At 38.2% G+C, this 23,166-nt stretch overlaps 1 protein-coding gene across 1 annotated transcript in view; it reads right to left on the bottom strand.

The window, feature by feature from the left end:
• camsap1a (calmodulin regulated spectrin-associated protein 1a) overlaps positions 1 to 23,166 on the bottom strand; it is a 40,952-nt gene that overhangs the window by 7,703 nt on the left and 10,083 nt on the right. Inside the window, exons 3-13 of the mRNA XM_079835809.1 lie at positions 21,983 to 22,245; positions 16,872 to 17,033; positions 16,601 to 16,681; positions 16,119 to 16,178; positions 14,144 to 14,285; positions 13,513 to 13,652; positions 9,582 to 9,678; positions 9,289 to 9,454; positions 3,013 to 3,098; positions 2,809 to 2,893; positions 387 to 2,331 (exon numbers count right to left, since the gene is read on the bottom strand). Of these exons, the coding sequence (XP_079691935.1) occupies positions 387 to 2,331; positions 2,809 to 2,893; positions 3,013 to 3,098; positions 9,289 to 9,454; positions 9,582 to 9,678; positions 13,513 to 13,652; positions 14,144 to 14,285; positions 16,119 to 16,178; positions 16,601 to 16,681; positions 16,872 to 17,033; positions 21,983 to 22,245 (3,227 nt within the window). The remainder of the gene's footprint in view (positions 1 to 386; positions 2,332 to 2,808; positions 2,894 to 3,012; positions 3,099 to 9,288; positions 9,455 to 9,581; positions 9,679 to 13,512; positions 13,653 to 14,143; positions 14,286 to 16,118; positions 16,179 to 16,600; positions 16,682 to 16,871; positions 17,034 to 21,982; positions 22,246 to 23,166) is intronic.

The following is a 23,166-nucleotide window of genomic DNA, read 5'->3' as shown; positions in this document are numbered from 1 at the left end:
TCGGAAAATTCAAAATGGCGGGTTAAAAATATCAAATTGTCTTGAGCCAAGGGATCAGAGAAAAAATCATTTTGTTTCTAGCCCTTATGGTTCAAAAGTTATTAGCATAAACATGAGTGCAACTTTGGACAGGTGGTAGCGCTAGAGGGATTGTGTTAGAGAATCAAAATTTGCTATAGTGACAGTTGGGACTATCCTCTATCTGTGTGCCAAATTTCATAACTTTCCCGCAAGCGGTTCTATGGGCTGCCATAGACTCCAATGGCGGAAGAAGAAGAAGAAACGGAAGAAGAAGAATAATAAGAACGCTACCGATTTCTATAGGTGCCTTCGCACCTTCTGTGCTTGGCCCCTAACAATACATATTTGTGCAAATGCTCTAGTACCTTGAAGAAGAAGCCCAGTCCGGACTTCTGTTCACCATCAGGTTCTGACGGGTCAGCCAGTTCATATAGGTCCACCTCAATCAGCTGTGCTTTCATTCTGTTTTCCTCAGATGGAACTGGAACATATTCCTTTTCTGAGCCACCGGACTCGCTCTGCTCCTGGGTTGGCTCGTCAGATGACGTTTCCGTGGAGGGGAGTTCAGTTTGGGGCGAGTCAAGGTTGTCGTTGTGTCTGTTTGCAGTTTCAGGCAGTCTGAATGTAGTATTCCGAATAATTCCTTTCAAGCCACGCCCACTATCTTTAACCCCACCCTCTTCCTCATTCTCAGCACGGGGGGTCCTGCCACCCGGCGTTGGAGTGCTTACTTTTGCTGCTGGACGACTGTTGGTATCTTTGCTCAGTTTGAGGTCGCTAGGTTTCGCCCGAGGCGTACGACTCGAGCTGAGTCTGGGAGGACGCTTGGTCGCGGTTGAAAGAGTTTCCGTGAACTGGACGGAAAGGCGCGATTTAGTCTCGTGCTGCTCCGGCGGCTGTTCGTTTAAGATCGGCACAGTGCTTGGTTTGGTTTGCGGCTGTTCCTGCGGGGACTGGACGGTCTGTTTCATGAGCAAGTCCTGCTGGAGAGACAGTTGCATCATTTGCTGCTGTATCGCCCCGATCGCATCGTTCAGGAGCTCGATGGAGCGGCTACATTCGCTGAGATCTGGCTCTCCGCCCACATCGTCTGAAGCTCCACCCCCTCCCGGGACACTCAAACGATTGTCCTTATCCTCTAATGGCGTTACTGACGTTTCTTTATGCTCAGAGTCCTTTCCTCGAGCTTTCAGAACCTCAACGAATGCATCGTCCTTCGCAATCGGTTTCCCTTTAAACACAATATCCGTTTTGAGTGGGTGTGGCAGTGTGTCGCTCCTCCCTTTTTTAACGACATGCAAGAATGCCGCCTTTCCCAGCTGCTGCCGTTGGCGTGCCGACAAGTTCTCCATCTTCCTTTTCTGCATCTCGATGGCTCGCCGTTTTTCCTCCAACTGCATGCGAAGGTGTACGAGTTCGGATGCGAGACCAGGGCGGCCACCTGGTGTTCCCGGACTCTTGTCCGAGGGGAAGTGCACGCTTTCGGATCCATCGGGAGTGGTTGTCTGCGAGCTTCCAGTGCTGGGGCAACCATCGGGAAACCCGACTCGATGCCTGCGGCGTTCTGCGAAACTCGTCATGCGGCCGGTCGATGTGCTGCTGGCCTGCGACAACATGCTGGGGCAGGGACTTGCCCGCCCGCTCTCACCCTCCTTATCGTCCCGTTCGTGCACACAAACGTCCTCGCGCAATTTCAAGGACTCCTCTTCCTCTACGAAGCCAGCACATTTCCTCCCAGCTTGCATCAGAAGCTCTTTGGAAAGCTCTTGCTCTTGAACCTCTACTTCATCATCTTCATCAAACTCAGAGTCTGAGGCGATGTCCTCCCAGGCTCCGAGCGGACTGTCCCGCACGCACTCCCCGTCGTCGTGCAGGAAGAAGCTTCCGGGGGATTGCGCTCGAGAGCTCTCTTGCTCTATGCTATTGATTGGAGTAAACGTCCGGTTGAGCATGCATTCTGTGGGCGTATACGTCCCCCGGCGTCCCTGACCCCGTCCTTCGCCACTCTCATCCCGTTTACTAATCCCCGTTTTCTCCTTATTTGGTCGTAGAACCGCAGGTTGCAACGGTTCCAAGTAGAAACTCTCTCTGGATGCAGCAGCGCCCTCGGGGTTAATGACAGCCAATAGCTCCTCCTCTTCCTCCTGGTTGTCAAAGTGACGTGTCTGGGGGAGGGGCTGGCCATTGATGCGGTGTCGTGGCGTAATGGAGATGACGTTGGAGGCTAAACTGTCCTTGCTAATGGAACGAGCCAAGCTGATATTATCGCCACATATACGTTCCCAATCCGTCTCCATTTGAGAGATGGGTCTGAGAAAACAAGAGATACAGATGTATGCATTTGAACGGGTTAGTCAAATATTCCAGGACTGGGATTATAAATTGTGCAATGGTAGAAATGTGTCAACCTGTAGAGATTCTGCAAGTTCCAAATAAAAGGAAAAAATTATCCAATGAGATAAAGCAGCTGTCATTTGTAATGGATTTAATTTACTGGATTTTTCAAAAAACACATTTTCATAGAATTTCCAGCAAAAATAACAACAGTGATATTTCATGACCGTTACCATGATATATTTTTGGTCAGATTGTCCATGCCTAATTAATTCTATATATATGCCATTTAATTTGTTATTTAAGTTTATCTATTTTTTATGTGTGCAGTTTTCATTTTAGGTTAAGCATTGGTCAATGTGCGTTTGCCATTTAAATTCCTATTTAACTTTCAGCTTTATTTCAATTCACAAAAACAATTTTGATAGTTTTAACATATCATTTAACCCTAACCTTTGTCTCCGTTCTGGCCAGGCAAGCTGTGATCCAAGCATGAGTCCATCCATACGGGACAAAGAGTTTGACCTATTCCTGAGCTCTGCTCACAGAACGACAGAGAGAGATAAAAAAAATAGAAAGAGAATTGAACAATTTAATCAAATCACATCTATTTAAATGCAATATTAAGCTGAAAGTTTGATTCGAAGATGTATATACCTGAACTCTCTTCCCCCTGAGAGGGCTTCTGCTGTCTCTGCCGTAACGGGAGGAGCGGGTGGGAGGGGGAGGGGCTTCTATTTCTTCTGAAACAGAAACAAAATATCAGCTCTATTACAAGAAATGTCAAATGGCTAGGTGCAACAAGCCATATAGGTGTGTGTATGTGAGTCTATCCTATCTATGCTATTTAATTGTAAAAGAACAAAATTAGTTAATTAACTGTCACCCCCCTTTTTGAGAATACACATGAAAATGCACTATCCAAACTTAAAGGGCTGTAATTCAAGAATGCTTTGGAATATAGACCAAAGTTTGGTCTCGTTTTAAAGACGACATTCTGCAGATTATTGCTGAAGTGAAAGCAATTCAAAATATGAAAGTATGAAATAGTTATGGAAGTTTAAATTTACTGTAAATGAAATATACTGTACTAAATATTTTTTATTTCATATAAAATATATATTTTACAAAAAAGAATTTACTCTAAAATTACTATAAAATCAAAGCCATATGTCTAACCAATTTGTGTTCCAAATTTGAAGTTGATATCACAAAAATTGAAGTCCCCATGAGATTTTGTTTAGGGTGCTGTACCAAAAATAGCCACCGGGTGTCATTCAAATTCCATTTATTGTTTTTTTGATGCATTTTCCTGTAAATTTCTGTCCAAATATTACTTCCATCACAAAACAGTCACCAAATATGGACCCTTGAGACTCAGACCTTTCCGACAATATGCGTTTTGTCAAGATTGGAAACGATTTTGAATATAAAGTAGTTAAAATAATTGTTGTAATATGAAACATGACAGCGCCCACTAGGGGAGGAGCCCACTAGAATAATTTAGAGTAACGTTTCCATGGCAACACAATGTCCGATTTCAAAACGGTTTTCACAGGATGAATTTTGAGTTTGTAAGCTTTCAAATGATACCTAATTTGTGATAATTACTTAAATAAATGATATGAAAAAAGGCGATCAAAAAAAGAGCACCAGGCGTCCCACCTGTGGGACGGTGACAGTTAAGATGTTAAATATATAATTTTACACAATAATTACTGAAAATTCAAGTAAAACACTAGAGAGAGCTAAGGTTACGTCCACACTGTCAGGCCAAAGCCGATTATTTGTGTATCCGTTTGGAATCTGATCTAAAAGTATTGACTGGCCATATTGTGTATGTGCATTGGTAGGTATACGGCAAAAACAACCGCAACTGTAATGTCCTGAGGACGTTTGGTGGTCTATACCAAGGGTTTCTAGCGCTTGTTTAAAAACCCTGGAAGTAAAACTTGACCCTTGGTCACTCTGAATTACCTTTGGCAATCCAAAAGTAGTACAGAACTTGAGCAGTTCTTTTACCACAACCTTAGCTTTTAACGTGCGTAGCAGAGCAGCCTCTGGGAAGCGAGTCGCAGCACACATAATGGTCGGAATGTATTGGTGTCCTGACTTAGCTTTGGGTAACGGTACAACACAGTCAACAATTAAGCGCTCAAACGGGTCACTTACAACTGGAATAGGACAAAGGGGTGCAGGTGGAATTTTCTGAATAGGTTTTCCTGCCAACTGACACGTATGACATGACTTACAAAAAACTGGACACTGCTGACTTAAGACCTGGCCCAAAAAAATAGCTAGTAATAGGTTTTTGTTATACTAACATGACCAGCCAAAGCATTTTCATGGGCAAGTTTCAAGACTTGTTACCGATAACCAGCAGGCAAGACAATCTGCTGCACTTCCTGCCAGCTTTCCCGGTAAGGCTACACTTGAGTAGTTAAGCCCACATATCTTTTGGCCATCTTAATTTACTAGCGACACGCTCGAATGCGACAAAATACGAATCGACTTACTGTCGCCCTGAATGGAGGCACAAGTCTTATATACTTACTAACATGGAAATAGTCGCTGGAGGGTGCATGAGAAAAGTCCTCTGTGACTGTACTACCGCCAGTCTGGGGCCTAGTACATGGTAGCGGTACTGGGTTTCTAGCCAAGCGCTCTGATTCTAGATCCAATTTACTTAGTTGGATATCTCGGTCAGCCTGCCTCTCCACTACCCGAAGCTTTATATTTTCTGCCTCACATTCCTGTTTTTTTAATCGCAAGATCCAATTCCTTTAACTTCAAAACAATCTTTGGATCTTGAGACATAACGGAGTCTGAGTTAAGATTCACATCTTCAGCTTCCCGTGAAGCTTCAGACTGAACCTTAACGCTTTCAGCTGACTCTCTAGGCAAAATTCCTGCATTTACTAATTTCTCAAACAAGTCATCTTTAAGTACCTGTTTAATGACGTCTTTCTTTACAGAAACATCAAAGAAGTCTGCTATCAACACTAGACCTTTTTCTTACAGTGATTAAAAGCTTCAATAGTAGGCGAAAGAGTAAACGCGGTAAAGTCAAAGGGCCCTATCTTGCACCCAGCGCAATTGACTTTGTACACCGACGCATGTGTCATTCCTATTTTGCACCCGCGCAAAGCGCGCTTTTCCCTCCACAGAAGCACGTCGCTAAACTAGTGAATGAACTTGCGCTACCTGGGCGGTTCAGCGCAAAAAAGGAGGCGTGTTCCGGCGCAAACAATCCCTGGTGCTATTTTGCTGTTCCATTAAACAATTGCGCCACTGACCAGAAAAAACCTAGTCTAAAGTCAGTGGCGCGTTGCGCGTTGTTCATTATGCTATTTTAAGGGCGCATGCTTGACCATAATGTATAGCGTGCACAACGCGCATACACTTTGCTCATGTAATCTACACAGATGCAACAGTTATTTTTGCAAATCATAAATTGTTACACTAAAAAATATTAACACATGAGATGACGGAAATCATTGTGGTGTGCCACGAAGATGTGAAAAAATAGGCATAAATCTAGCTTACAAATTATTCAGGCTAATTGTAGTCTAATAATTAAGGATAAGACCTGTTTGCCCAATAGTGGCAACTTCTGGCAAGACATATATGTATATAAGGACATCTAACAAATTGGTTTGTCCGTCAAGAACCAGGAAAAAAAATCGGTGAGGGTGGACGCAGCGATGTCCTCTGCTGGCGTCAGGTCCTGAGTAGAGGCAGATCCACCTCCCGTTTCACGGCGTGCCCGATTGATGCTGGCAAGCTTGGACTTTCCCCGTCTTCTGATGTCATTGTAGCGCTTGCGGCACTGGTGCGACGTCCTGGGGATGCCAGCTGATGAAACAATTGTGGCTATTTCCTCCCACGCCGGTTTAACCGACGCTATTTTGGGTGGGTTTCTCCCATCCCCATACAACACAACTTCTCTGTCTTTCACTGCTCTTACAAGCACATCAGTCTCCTCGGCTGTGAACCGCTCCTGGCGTGCGCCTGGTAAATACGCCATAATAATAGCAATCCATAATGGAACTTGCGCACCTGCTTTTAAAGGGAATGTTGGATGACGCTCTGATTGGTTTATTCACGTTACGCCCAAACCACACCTATGAATAATGAAGCTACTTCAGACCAACCCATTTTAGATTTGCGCCGGGCGCAAGAGCCATTTATCCCGCCGGGAAAATAGCAACAGCACCGAGACCCGCCCACAAAGTTACTTGCGCTTCGCGCTTTGACACTTGCGTTTCAGATCGTTAAAATAGGGCCCAAAGTCCATAATTTTACTGCTCACTATATACTTTCCTCTTCACCTACAGTCGAAAACAGTCAAATGTTGAGGAGAGGGGTTTGCAATACAGCTTTTGGTCGATCGGATCACAAGTGGACGGTGCTAAATACAGGTGTACACAGGGTCTAAAACATTTTGAGCTTGTCACTTTCGACCACTTCAAGAGGTAGTCGAAAACGCATTCGACTGGATTGCTTTCGTAGTGTAAACACTCATGGTCGAATGTGTTCGAACAGCCACGAAAGACCGCCTACTGACTAGGGTGACCATATTTTGATTACCGAAAACCAGGACACACTCGGCCCGACAATGAGATACTCAAATGATACTCGAAGTTTACTCAGAGATTCTTTATTAATTTCAATACATTTAAAGTATGCCCCCTCTGTATGGATAGAAAATTGTTATATTAGGGACTTGAAAACAGGACATGTCCTGGGAAAACAGGATGTTTGGTCACCCTACTACTGAACTAACGGGCCTTATTTAAAACATGACAATGTGTATCCGCCGCACTGGACTACGGCATCTTATGAGGCAGCAGCACATACGTAGGAGGCTGGTTTGTGTGGCTTTATTTTTTGCAGTCGTCTCCGCTGGTTTCAAATTAAAGGAATCCATATCGTCTCCATATTAAAGGAACACTCCACTTTTTTTGAAAATAGGCTCATTTTACAAGTCCCCTAGAGTCAAATAGTTGAGTTTTACCGTTTTTGAATCCATTCAGCCGATCTTTGTATCTGGCGGTAGCACTTTTAGCATAGCTTAGCATACATCATTGATTCTGATCAGTCCATTAGCATCTCATTCAAAAATGACCAAAGACACTTTCAATATTTTTCCTATTTAAAACTTGACTCTTCTACAGTAACATCGTGTGCTAAGACCAACTGAAAATTAAAAGTTGCGATTTTCTACACTTATATGGCTAGGAACTACGTTCTCATTCCTGCGTAATAGTCGCGGGCGTACCATGGCTGCAGCGGCGCAATGATTCGTTGGTATTCTGTGAAACATGGTGGTAGTTTACACCTTCGACTTACTATCACAGCCCTTTACAACACACAGAACCATGGCTAATCACACAGGTAAATCCACAACACAATTTGTCGGCTGCAAGCCTGAAACTCTCTCTGCAACTACACAAACTTAGTGCCGGTTACATTGAAAGTTACCTAGCTGGGGGCTACTTTCAGGCGCTGTAATATCATTGCGCTGCTGCAGCCATGGTACTGCCGCGAAGATCCGCGACTATTACGCAGGAATGAGACAGTAGTTCCTAGCCATATAGGTGTAGAAAATCGGAACTTTTAATTTTCAGTTGGTCTTAGCACACGATGTAACGGTAGAAGAGTCAAGTTTTAAATAGGAAACATATTGAAAGTGTCTTCGGTCATTTTTTGAATGAGATGCTAATGGACTGATTAGAATCAATGATGTATGCTAAGCTATGCTAAAAGTGCTACCGCCAGATACAAAGATCGGCTGAATGGATTAAAAAACGGTAAAACTCAACTATTTAACTCTAGGGGACTTGTAAAATGAGCCTATTTTCAAAAAAAGTGGAGTGTTCCTTTAAGCTGCGTTCACACAACCAGCGACTTTATCGATGCATGTTGCCAGTGGCGATGAGGTCGCTAGTGGGTGTTCCCACTACTGGTTGCCTAGTATCGTTTGTGAACGACATTCACAGTTGTTATTCCATGTTGTAGACAAGGAATCAGTTTTCTTGCCTCTATATTTTGGAAGAAAAGTGATAAATGGAATCAGCACATAAAATGCCTAATATTAAATAATTAAAAAACGAGTGCTTTTGCCATCGCAGCTATTTATCTGGAGCAAAAGGGCAAATGCCGGTCTATCTGGGCTCACGAAACCATTCAGGCTTGGAGTCAGCATGGTGAGTACCACCGTATTTACACAGAGACATATCATCAATTATAGGACAGTTGCTGACTGCTAAAATTAGCTTCTTCTTCATCTTGCCTCGATACTGAATCACGTGCGCTCCACTGACTTCACTCCTATTGGTTGTCGCTCCCGAAAAGTTGCTCTTCATTTGCACAAAGTTGAACATATCTCAACTTTGTTGCATTGCTGGACATGCCTACATCCTGTCGCCAACGGTCACTGTCGCCCATTTCGCCAGTCGGCAGCTCTCCATTGAACTTCACGGGATTGTGTCGCCGCTAGTTTGAACGCAGCTTTATATTGTCATTTTCTGCACTTTGCAACAACACAACCTTCGTTTCTGCAGCGACTTTCAGCATGTTTCCTATAACAACGTCTGATGTTTACATTTTACGGGGCGTGAGAAAGTCACATAAACCCGATCAGAGCAGTCAGACTGAAACAGATTTCCAGAAATGCAATATATGAATAGGATTTCAAACCACATACCATTCACACTTGCTAAATCTGATTGTATATGCACAAAAATCAGATTTGGACTGACAGTCTGAACGAGGCTTAACACTATTAACTAACCTGTTAGCTCATTGGTCACAGTTTCAATCACAACCCAATTGTGATATTGCATAATTGTAATGTAAAGCAATGAAGTGCAATGGTTAAATACGTACTGCAATGTGCAACATATCGTTAGGTACTTTAAACAGACTTACACAGACAAGGACTCCTCAGGGTGCAAGTAATACCGCATACAACCGTCAGGGTTGGCAGCTGTCGCCAACGAGTCGGCTGAAGGAGACGGAGTTAAAAAGCTACGCTTAGTGGCATTGGATATGGGCACATGGGGACGGGAACTCTTTGGCTGAAGAGACGCTCTCACTGTCAGATTGTCAATAACAACACAGCATAAAGATAATAAAGAGTGAATGAAACATGAGATGGACGTCTTCAGATAGAAACCAAGTGTGTATTTGAAAGTATCAAGCTTTTAAGACTTGGTTCTTACCATCTTTAACCTCTTGTAGGTCTCTTGGCTTTACGAAGTCCGGCTTCACTACTTCAAACCACCAAAAGAGCTCAGCAATGAAAACCATCACGTTATGCTGGAGGAACAAGAGCAAGTCAACGTCACACAGGGAATCTGTTAGCAAAAGCAGCTCACTAGGTTATAGACCTAGAAACTGACAGCTGTCTACTACCTACATAGGCCTTCTAAAGCAGTCCGCTAAATGAAATAGAACCTCATAAATGGCTGTTTTTAAACAGTCTGCTCCACACAAATAGCAATCCTCACATATCAAGTAGATTAGTTCAAATCAATTAGATTAACATGTTTTTAAGCATGTTAGTTTAATAGCATTAAGCAGATTTGTATGCAATGCATTCTGGGGCTGTCTTAACTGCGAAAGACGTTGACATGAACTTTTTTGCTCACCAGCCACTATGGCTAGTGTTTTTTTAACATTGATACCAAGGGGAAATATAGGTATGTTTAATATTATCTCATAATTTGTCAGCAGTTTTATTAGGCTGCTGTCACTTTAAGACCTGACGCATGGATCCATTATACTGTTACACATGCGTTTTCTTTCTCAACTGTTTACGTTCACGTTAAACATAACTGACTGTGTTTACGTCAATACTTGCCAAGACTGGCATTTTGAAAAATGTTTGTGTGTATTTGACTGTTAAAGTGCAATAAGCAGAGGAAAATAACTCGATTTAGTACTGAGAGGCTTAATGTGTGTGGACTTTGGGTGTGAGCACAAAATCGGATGTGTAATACGTGCAAATCCCACGCTGAAATACAAGCCCTGTAACAGCAACAATATTCATCTGGAGCAAATGAAATGAAAGGAGCGAGTGAGGGGAGGAGGGTTTGTGTGTAACTCGCTGTCTGAGAGATGTGAGAGAGAGAAAGAGCAGCTGGTATCGTGTATCTATTCTGCAGGAAAATGAGTATTACAAGCGTTTAAGATATATTTCAGTGTCATTATCAGTGATGGGAATAACGGCGTTATAGATAAAAGGCGTTACTAACGGAATTATTTTTTTCAGTAACGAGTAATCAAATGAATTACTGTTTCTCCCGTTACAACGCCGTTAGCGTTACTGAGAATAAAATGCGGCGTTAATAATTGAGCTCACTGAAGCGGTTTTCATCTTAACAGGCTCTCGGTCAGTCGGACCTGCTACGTTTTTTTTCTCTGGTTGGTTGGTGTGTGTGTGCGGGCGGGCGTGCATGCCATGCGTGTTTCTGGTACACATAACTGATGATGATTGGTGGATGGGAGACAAGGTTGAGGTTGATAGGTTGAGTTCACACACACACACACACACACACACACACACACACACACACACACACACACACACACACACACACACACACACACACACACACACACACACACACACACACACACACACACACACACACACACACACACACACACACACACACACACACCTATGACACACACGCACACGCATATGCACAGTCACACACACCAACGACCAGGAGGAATCAGAGCGATGGAAGTCCAACAACCTCAAAGGTAGCTTTCGCAAACTGGAAGTATAAGCGCTACTTTTCCCTCGTTGAGGTGAAAGGTAAGAATGTTTATGTAACGTGCAACTTATGCCCAGGAAGAAAGAGTCTCTCCACACCGGTGGCAAGTAATTCTAATCTAATGAAGCGCCTCACATCATCACATGCTGCCACAAAATTAGTGGCTAAAAACCCAGGTGATAACGTGAGCTCCACTACCAAAGGAGTAGTATAGTACTGATAATATTTACACAATATTTACACTATAGTAGGTCTACTGATAATATTTACAATAATGTATTGAATTTGATAGCTGTCTCTCACATTGTCCCACAGCAACATTACTAATAGTTTTATAATAATAATTTATTCTATTTAGTGTCCAATTCATTCATTTAACCCTCTGGTGCTCTTCTTTTAGGGGTTGCATTGGTTGTCTTCCCGGTCTTAAGTGACCGGACACCTAAAAATTAAAATTCCTCCACCCCAGTAAAACCAATGCAATTTATTTTTCTTCAATAATATATTTTTTTAATTTTGTATTTTGAGATGATTTGAAGGTATTTTTTTTATATTTATGCAATAATTATGGTCTATTTTTGCCATTGAAAATTAGACTTTTTTTTGTAATTAAATTTTTTTTATTATTTTTTATTATTGCAGTATTTCAGGTTAAAACAGAGACTAGGCCTTCAAATTAATTTTTTTTTGAAGGCAGATTAGCACCCTCTTTTGGAATTATTTAAGAAATCATGCAACCATGGGTGTAATCACTAGAGGTCTCTATGGAGAATTCCCTAGTTCTGTTTTGAACACATTTAATGATTTTTTTATGGATTTGAATATATATTTAAAAAATCTCAAAGACTATTTATTATAAAGTTTTAGATATTTTTTTGTTTGTTAGAAATATAGATTTTTTTCTGTGAATTTGTGTTTTTGCAGATTTCCCATTCATATGGTGTCATTTTTGACCGAAGAGCACAAGTGGGAGTATTTTTTTTACGAAATGCTCGAATCATGCCCTCATGCCCTTGTGTGTTTACATACCTTATGCTAGAAAAGTCACCAAGTTTCATATTATTCCGATGAAGCTGTGATTTTTAAAAATTCCAAATGTGGTTCATAGGTTCAGTTTTCCATAGGTGTGTGTGTGTATAAGTGTGCGTGTGTGTGTGAGTGGATGTGTCAATATCACACTCTTGATGTTTTAGAGTGTCACCCCTTTACTGCTGTGTACTTTTTTCAGCATTGTGGCCGATTTGTAGATTGTACACACACAAATTCTGTGAATTTTTGTGTTTTTGCAGATTTCCCATTCATTTCCTATGGTGTCATTTTTGACCGAAGAGCACAAGTGGGAGTATTTTTTTTTTAACGACCACTTAGCATGCTCGAATCATGCCCTCAATTTTTTTGTGTGTTAACATACCTAATGCTAGAAAAGTCACCAAGTTTCATATTGTTCCGATGAAGCTGTGATTTAAAAAAAGTCTAAATGTGGTTCATAGGCTCAGTTTTTCATAGGTGTGTGTGTGTGAGTGAGTGGATGTGTCAATATCACACTCTTGATGTTTTAGAGTGTCACCCTTTTACTGCTGTGTACTTTTTTTCAGCATTGTGGCCGATTTGTAGATTGTACACACAAATATTCAGTAAATTTTTGCCGATTTCCCATTAATTTCCTATGGTCGGTCATTTATGACCGCAGACAATGAATGGTACTTTTTTTTTTATGACCAATTAGCATGCTCGAATCATGACCCCAATTTTTTGTGTGTGTTTACATACCTAATGCTAGAAAAGTCACCAAGTTTCATATCATTCTGATGAAGCTGTGATTTTTAACATTTCAAAACAGAAAATTTTCCGGTCAGAAATGACTGAAGAGCACCAGAGGGTTAACATATTTAATATTGGGGGCATCCAAGTTATTTGACATATATGAACATTTGAAGAAAAAAAAAAGTTACTTTGGTAATTAGTTACTTTTATAATGATGTAACTCAGTTACTAACTCTAAGTTACTATTTGTAAGAAGTAACAGAAGTAAAAAATTACTTTTTTAAAGTAACGTGCCCAACACTGCTCATTATGTATCGAAAAAGGTATATTTTTGACAACACTACATTGCAAGTAGTTTATTATTTCAGAATCCTTTTTTAAAGACTACAACTGAAAAATGTATCAATTATATATCAAATTCAACCCGCCAAAGTGGCTAGTAGGAGTGACTGCGTTACACGCCACTGCTGAAATACACCCACATCTGGTGGGTTCTCAATGTCAAGCCCTGTATATGATGTTGTCTTAATTTGGCCTTTGGTTTCTTCGAAGGTAACTAAATACTTTTATAGTACCGAACGAAATATATTTAGGTACAGACCTTTAGCACCGGTGGGCCGTAGAGCAGGTCTTCAGTGTGCAGGTAAAAACACCTGTTCAGGTATTCGTTAGAAAACTCCCGCAGCAGATGGATGTTATACACACTATCCGACAGAGACGGCACCTCCTTCAGACATATGTCTAACAGAGAAAAACAACTTAGAGCTTTACAACTTTAAAACAAAACAAAAATCTGTATGCATAATATCTAAATCATTCTTGCATTAATTGTGGGATTCAATTGAAGGCATTTTGCATTGAATATTACAAATATTGTTGACTGACAAATTGCTTTATTTTCCTTTTTTGTAAGTCTCTGCTGTAAATGTTAATGGACCTAACACTTAACAAAAGAATGAATTGAGAAAACTATTTGTATATAATTGTTTGAGTAAGGTTTGGGGTAAGTACAAAACATTTCTATATCAAATAAATGCTGTTTTTTCAAACATTACATTAAAGAGAATGTGTAAATCAATTTTAACTTTGAAACTACTTTATAAATCTGTATAAATAAATAAAAAACTACATTTCTATATCGTTGCATACATTTTTGAGTTGAACTGAATGCAACAGTTTACATAAGAATAAGTTTGTCATTTGTATATATGTGTGTGTGTGTGTGTGTATACCATCTAGCCTCATGTATTCGGGGCAGTAGAAGTGGACGACCGCTAGCAGTGCCGCTCCATCACAAACATCCTTCATCAGGTCCTCGATCACCTCCAGGTGGGGGAAAGCACGGCCGGACAGGTGTTCTCTGCGGTAACGGACCTGAGAGAGAGCAGGCAGGGACTTATAAAGCATCTAACACAGATCAGACACATGAATTCAGTCTCTCACACACTAAATGACACGCTCACTTTAACTACATGACAGTTCACTCGAAAATGAAAATCCTGTCATTTAACTGACTCATGTCACTCAAAAAATACGTTTTTGTTCTTTGTAAGAAATAAACCATGTATCTTTTCCATAAAATAAATGTGGATTATGTCTGCTGAGCTCCAAAGAGCACATAACACAAAGGTAGTCTGTACAACTTAATAATAATAATTATATTACTTAGTATCAAATCATTACATTCAAAGCCTTTGGATTCATGATAACTGTGTGAGGAACACACTAAAATGGAAGATTTTTTGTGTGATTATTTGCTGATTTTTTTTTTTGTTGCATACTTACGATAAACACAGATGACAGAATTTTCATGAGTAGAACAAACCTACTTTCAAAAAATACTTTCATGCAATTTTTTTAACTTTCATAAAGTGGAATGTGTTTTGTGGCAAAGTGGCTTATTCTGTGCCAATTTATTTCACACACACACACACACACACACACACACACACACACACACACACACACACACACACACACACACACACACACACACACACACACACACACACACACACACACACACACACACACACACACACACACACACACACACACACACACACACACACACACACACACACACACACACACACACACACACACAGTTTTGTTTTTCATGTTTACATCGTAATACCAGTGTAATACCCATGTCATTATACAAATTTGTGTCCTCATAAATCACAAAAACAAACACACACCACACACACATCCATAATATATATATATACATATATATACATACACAGTATATATATATATATATATATATATATATATATATATATATATATATATATATACACATACACAGTATATATATATATATATATATATATATATATATATATATATATATATATATATATATATATATATATATATATATATATATATATATATATATTGTATACAGTATACATTAAATCTAAAAATCCAGTCTCTAGGTAGTCTTTTTTATTTATTTTTGCTGCTGAGTTTTAAACTTAGCATGCAGCTTTTATGAAAATAATAATGAGTATGAAAATAAAAAGTTAATGAAAATAATCTACATAAGACCATCATTATTTTGGGTGTTTTTTGAGAGATAGAGGGACAGGATCGGATAGAAGCAGGAGCCAGGATCATAGAAGTAATTTCTCCAAATTCAGTTTAACAGTAATTTTATTTCACTTTCTCTTCTATAGTGAGGGTCTGAAGGTCTTTGCCTCTACATCACAGATCCAATTCATCTGAAGTCAAGCATCTTCAGCAAACACAAAATAAACCACAGGATGATATTTTGAATGATTGGATGTGTGGATGCATGAAAAGACAGATGGATGCATGGAAGAGTGAAGTACTGTTTACGTGTTAAAAGTTTGCTATTTATTTTGGGTCCTGATAAATTACTGTCCAAATGTTTGGGGTTGGTGAGATTTTAATGTTTTTAAAGAAGTCTATCTGCTCACCAAAGATGCATTTATTTGATCAAAAATTCAGTGAAAACATTAATATTGTAAAATATTATTACAATTTAAAATAACTGTTTAAATATGTTTTAAAATGTAATTTATTCCTGTGATCAAAGCTGTATTTTCAGCATCATTACTCCAGTCTTCAGTGTCACATGATCCTTCAGAAATCATTCTGATATGTGGATTTGCTGCTCAAGAAACATTAATGATTATTATCAATGTTGCAAACAGTTGAGTGTGAGTACTGTACCACACGAGAGAATTCCACTGGCTCCAGCATGCAATGGGCCAAAGCGCTCATGAGATCAGGCTGAGATAGACAGAGAGAGAGGTAGACAGAGGGATGAATGAGATGCACAATGACACACACGTTCCTCCTGCCAAACATACACACACTATCTAGGCATTTGCCCGGAGCATGACGTGGCGGACACAGGAGGCGCTGTGGCACTTACAGGCACGAGCTTCCAGTACCATTTTGAGGGAGACTATCCGACAGGAAGGGGCGGGACAAGAGAGACAAACAGGAAGAGCATAAAGGTTAAAAGTCGAGCAGAGAAAGAGGTGTTGGGAGAAGAGAACGATCAGATTTAAAGGCAATTTAATCTGATCAGAGAACAGGGTTAAACCGTCTAGTAAAATGCACAGTGAGTGATTCAGCCAATCAACGAGGAGGCCTGCATGCTAACTGTCTACTATTGGATGGGTTACGAGACTCGTGATTGGTCAGACCTTCTGATGGCACGGCGAATCCATCAGCGGCTGCTTCATCTTGAGTTCCTTCTCAGAGAGTTCTCTCGTCTTCAAGATCACCTGCGGGACACAAACACAAACAGTTTCACACTGAGATAAAGAGCCTGATATACTATACTATTAGACATCTTAAAGTTACAGTAGCAAAAATAGCTCAGAGTGAAACATGTTTTGGTTCAAGAAACCTTGCTTGACTTACATTATATGTGAAATTATATGTGGCCAAGTTAGAGAAAAAAGAAACACTGACCTTGTTGATCCAGAACAGCATGGCGTCCTCCATGTCGAAGGGAAGCTCTTTAGAGGCGCAGAAGGTGGAGAAGCGCTTGACGCTAGCCACGACTCTCTCTACAGCCATCATCTCCACCGTGTACGCCATCATCAGAGCGTCTATCAGTGGAATATGAGAACTCTACACACACACACACACACACAAAACAAATGTAACCGAACAGATGATTCTCTGTATAAATAACATGAGAAAACGACTATATTCACAATAATACCAGACTGCACACTACATAATGTGTACACTGCCTAATATAAAAAAAATAGCATAATAAACAGAGGGCAGAATGCAACAAATTCAAACAGTAGCATGCTGGGAAGCAGCGTTGTTATTGTTAACAATAACAAAAAAAAATTGATAACTGAAATTAATCTGAAATAAAATAAAATACTAGATAAAAGAATGTAAAAGAAAAAAGGAGACATGTTGCCTTGGTAATAAATTAAAGATAAATAAAAAAACAATGACAAAAGCTTCTAAACTTAAAAAACAAAATTAAACAAATATATAAATATATATATATATATATATATATATATATATATATATATATATATATATATATATATATATATATATATATATATATATATATATATATATATATATATATATATATATATATATATATATATATATATATATATATATATATATATATATATATATATATATATATATATATATATATATATATATAAATAAAAATAAAAGCCAATTCAAAATATTAATAAATACTATAATAGTATACAAATAATACTAAAATAACACTGCTGGGAAGTTCGAAAGTCATAACTGATTTGCATTCCAGTGATTCTGATCAGAATAAATGTACATACAGAGTAAATACAAATTTAAGTTAGTAAAAAGAGTATTCATCTGAAAATTATGGCTTTAATAATATAATATATTAAAACATTTTTTACATTGACATCACAAACTCACTATGTAGCATTTTAAATCTCACAAAATAATATGGTTATTTTGCATTAAATCTGATTTTCTGTAAAAATATTGTACATGTTGTTAATCTGAACAATATTATAGTCAAAGGGAGAAATATCTTATATCGATCAAAAAATATTAATCATTCAATAAATATTGCCTTATTACCAATATGGTGGTGATTTACTGTGCATCTCTAATTATTTAGCATTTATTAATTTCATTTATTTTAAAGTGGTCTAAACAACGAGATAAAATAGAATCACATTTCATGTGTACAGAAATCTATCATACATTTACATTTATGCATTTAGCAGACGCTTTTATCCAAAGCGACTCACAACTTGTTTCATACTGTGCACAGTATACACAAAGCACTGATAGAGAAATAGTGTGAGTAGTGTGCCATTCCAAACATACTGTAAGAAAGAGAGAGCAGGTTACGTAATCGCTCAACAAGATGGAAGACTCAAGAGATTCAGCCATATAAGGAGAACATCAGTACTGCTGTACTCCATCTCATAAACACACACACACACACACACACACACGCCTGACAGAACACAGAGTCACGGCGCAAGTGTGTGTCAGGGAACTGGCTGCTATGCAGAAGAATAGAAAGCAGAACAGGAAGTCCACTGCCTGCGTGTTATGATGGGAAAGGAGTCTGTGTGTCTGTGGCGGAGGGAGTTCATCCAGAAACTCACTCTACACACACAAACCTCAGAGCTTTCCTTCAATCGGATGCGTTAGTACTGATAGCAGCTATAAACATGTCAGCATGCTCAGCGAAATTCTCTTCAAACTGACCATACAAGAAGAGAATCTGCGCTAATGTCCACTATAGTGCCTCTTTTGGCAATGCTGAGAATGCACAAGTACATGCATTGCGTTATGAATGGTGTTTTGACACCCATCGGAAGCAATGACGCATGAAATCGAGCATTTGAACTTGCATGTGTACTTGAGTATTGCTGCTTTCAAGTTTTCCTGGGAAGCAGCAAAACATCTAAAACTTCTTCGGTAATTGAAATGAAGCTAAAATTGTTTTTTAATAAACTTAAAAACGTAAATGAAAACTAGACATGTTGCCTTGGCAATAGACTGATATGAATACATTTAAATATTAAATAAAAAGTAAAATTATATATAAATATTTAAAATGACAAATGCACATAATTAATTACTAAACTTAAAGGATTAGTTCACTTTTAAATAAACTTTTGCTGATAATTTACTCACCCCCATGTCATCCAAGATGTCCATGTCTTTCTTTCTGCAGTCGAAAAGAAATTAAGGTTTTGGATGAAAACAGTCCAGGGTTTTTCTCCATATAATGGACTTCAATGGGCTCCAAACGGTTCAAGGTCCAAATGACAGTTTCAGTGCAGCTTCAAAGGGCTTTAAACGATGAATAAGGGTCTTATCTAGCGAAACGATCAGTTTCTGCTCGTATTTTGACCTCGCTTAGCGGAAGTTATTCATCAAAAACCTTAATTTCTTTTCGACTGCAGAAAGAAAGACATGGACATCTTGGATGACATGGGGGTGAGTAAATTATAAGCAAAAGTTTATTTAAAAGTGTACAAATCCTTTAATCTAAATTTTAAATGAAAACTGAACATATAAAAATACAAGTGAATTCAAAATAGTATAATAAACAATAGATAAATAATGTGACCTGTATTCCAATGGTTTTGATCAGAATAAATTAAGCAAATAAAATGTTGGCAATTTCATATTTCTTTCTTTCTTAGAGCTTGTATAACAAACCGAAGAGCAAACGATGTGCTGCCATGGGTGTAAATATAATCGTTCTGAAAGTTAGTGATGGAAACTAAATGAAAGAGACTTTGTGTTTGGGTGCATGTTTGTCCATTAGAGAAAAACTATGGATATTTCCATTGACCTACAAACAAACACACACACACACACACACACACACACACACACACGACACTCCATCACCCCAGCAGGTTTTGAGCAGATGGACATACTGTGCCTCGGCTCTGTCCTCAAATCCACACACACGTTGGGTTTCCATGTTTTATAGGGACTCTCCATACGCATAATGGCTTTTATACTGTACAAACCTTACACTAACTAACCCATCACACAAAACGTTCTGCTTTTTTACATTTTCAAAAAAGATAATTCTGTATGATTTATAAGCTGGTTTCCTCATGGGGACCAATAAAATGTTCCCACAAGATCAACATTTACACACACACACACACACAGAGAGAGAGAGAGAGAGAAAGAGCGCAGCAGTGATTGCTCACTTTTCAGCCTTGGATTAGGAAGCATTTTCCAATCTTTTTTCTCAGTAGTGATTTCAAAAAATTCTGCAATAAAGAGTTCCAAGCCATGAATCAAACCAAGTCAATCTGAGATGAATCACAACATTAATCTTTAAAGCTACACTGTGTAACTTTTTTTAGTTTATTCTTAGCTAAAAACACTTAGTTCTTTCAAAAATATATGTGCTCATTAATGTATATTTACTTCTTTCAAGTAATAAAGTATTCTCGTAAGTTTATAATATGCCATTGAAAATACATACGGGTGAGGGGTTCGAATGCGGGTCGCCATGTTGCCCCTCCATCTTGAAAGTACATTAGCCAAAGAGGGACATACCCATGAATTCAAGCTTTGCCTTTCGTGTTTTAACACTCGATGGCACCATGTCGAATGTGGACGAAGGTGGACGAGGACTAAATCGGCCACCGTAGGAGTTAAAACGAAATCGGAATTGAGAGGAACAGAAACTAATATTCACTGATTGGTCATATACCTTTTCACCGCTAGATGGGGGAAAATATCACACAGTGTAGCTTTAATAAACTCATTTTAATGAATCACTGCAAATGAAGCAATCCTCATATATACTGTTTTATAGTCCTTGATCATACCAATATATGAATACTGTTATAGCCAACAACTATACTTCTATAAGATTATATCTATAAGACTTCTAATATGCATTCCGGTGATTTTGACCAGAATAAATGAAGTAAATAAAAAAATATATATTTATATTAAATATATAGCTAAATATTTCATTTTATTATTTAGTTAAAGAATTATTGGACTTTTTTGAAACAACTATTATATAATAAACAATATGCTTCATTGATTGGTGGTGGTTGTCGCTTCAGGATTATGGGTAGTTTAGTTGTTCAGCAATTAAACATGGGATTTGAAATCACTCTGACGTGTTGCTTCTACACAGATCTCATGGCAGGTCTGTCTTAAGGTTTGAACATTATTGTTAACAATCAGCTTCGCTATGGGTAAAACTAAAGGGATTTTTACTCGACTGTTGCGCTCCATTAGACACAGACTTTAAAGGGTTAGTTCACCCAAAAATGAAAATTCTGTCATTAATTACTTGCCCTCATGTCGTTCGACACCCGTCAGACCTCCGTTCATCTTCGGAACAGAAATTAAGATATTTTAGTTGAAATCTGATGCCTCTGAAAGTCCATCAAAGTCCATCTCACTACAGTGGTTCTAAAATAACTTTATGAATTGGCGACAATAGTTTTTGTGCGCAAAAAAACCCTAAATAACGACTTACATAGTGATGACGATTTCAAAACAAAGCATCATGAAGCTTCGAAGCGTTATGAATCACTGAGTCGATTCAGTGGTTTGAATCGCCAAATTTCAGCAGTTTGGCGGTTTGACACGCGATCCAAATCATCATTCGGCTCAGTGATTCATAACGCTTCGAAGCTTCATGATGCTTTGTTTTGAAATCGTCATCACTATATAAGTCGTTATTTAGGGGTTTTTTGCGCACAAAAACTATTGTCGCCGATTCATAAAGTTATTGTAGAACCACTGTAGTGAGATGGACTTTGTAACGACGTCTTTAGTACCTTTTAAGGGTCTTGAGAGTGTAGAGCACCATTGAGCCAATGGAGGACTTTCAGAGGCATCAGATTTCAACTAAAATATCTTAATTTCTGTTCCGAAGATGAACGGAGGTCTGACGGGTGTCGAACGACATGAGGGTAAGTAATTAATGACAGAATTTTCATTTTTGGGTGAACTAACCCTTTAACACAAGCCCCTAACACTGTGCTATCTTCAGGTAAGAAGTCAAAAGGTCAAAAACACACCATCTTAATCGGGGTGGACGAGAGGTCGTCGTGGGAAACAGGCGTGTCGTCTGGTTCTCTGACGTATATCCCCCGTCGTGCGAGCGTTTGGATGACGGCCTGGTGGGAGGTGAGTGCAGACGCTTGTTCTCCTTTCAGGAGGAGCCCGCACACCCTACAGTAGAGCTCCGAGGACAGCAGCAGCGATAGAACCGGAGGCTTTATGTGCTCAACGCAGTACTGGTCCGTGTAGAACGGGTCTCGCAGGTCAGCCGGGATGTGCTCTGACAGACAAACAGACACAGAGAGAAAGAGCTTGTTTTTATACACAAACACACAGAATTATGACAACCTGTAATACATGCACCAAATCAATATAAACCACTAATGACTCATAACAACAATATAATGTCTTTTAATAAATTATTATAATTATATAATTAATTATAAATCAACAAATACACATTACTTGAAAAAAAGTGTATTTTATTTAGTATTTCAGGCAACATTTCTCATTTTCAAGCTGAAGTACTAAAATAAAAAATAAAACAATGAAAACTATATAATTATAAAATATAAATATATCGTTTTCACTATATATTTAAAATATATATTTACAAAACTAATAAAAATAACCAAAAAAATTAACAGAAAATATAAAATAATAAAAATAGAACTATAATAGTACAATACTAAAATAACACTGATTGATAAATATTATATATATATATAATATATATATATATATATATATATATATATATATATATATATATATATATATATATATAATATATATATATATATATAAATAAAATAAAGTATAGAAAATCTATCAAGAAAAAATGTATTTAGAAACATTAAAATAATAATATAATTATAATAATATACAAGATTTTTTTTTTTTTTATAAAACATGTATTTTTATAATTTTATAATCTATCATATAACATATAATAAATCATATTATAAAATAATTATTAATAATTATTCATTATTATTATAAAAACCTCAAAATATATTTGTTATAATGAATGTTTTTAATGGTCCTAAAATAAAATATTTAGTTTGTTTGTTATAAATTTGGGTAAAATGTGACTTTGCCATCTCTTTTCTAACTATCAATACATTTTAAGAAGAGAAGTGACAAGTGAACTGTAGAAAACTGTAGAAAAAGATCATGTCATGTCACACGGACAGAAAAC

Source organism: Gobio gobio (genome assembly GCF_949357685.1).
Source record: "Gobio gobio genome assembly, chromosome: 14".
NCBI lineage: Eukaryota > Metazoa > Chordata > Actinopteri > Cypriniformes > Gobionidae > Gobio > Gobio gobio.
Note: the sequence above shows the minus strand (reverse complement) of the source record. Positions and strands in the feature narration are given on the sequence as shown.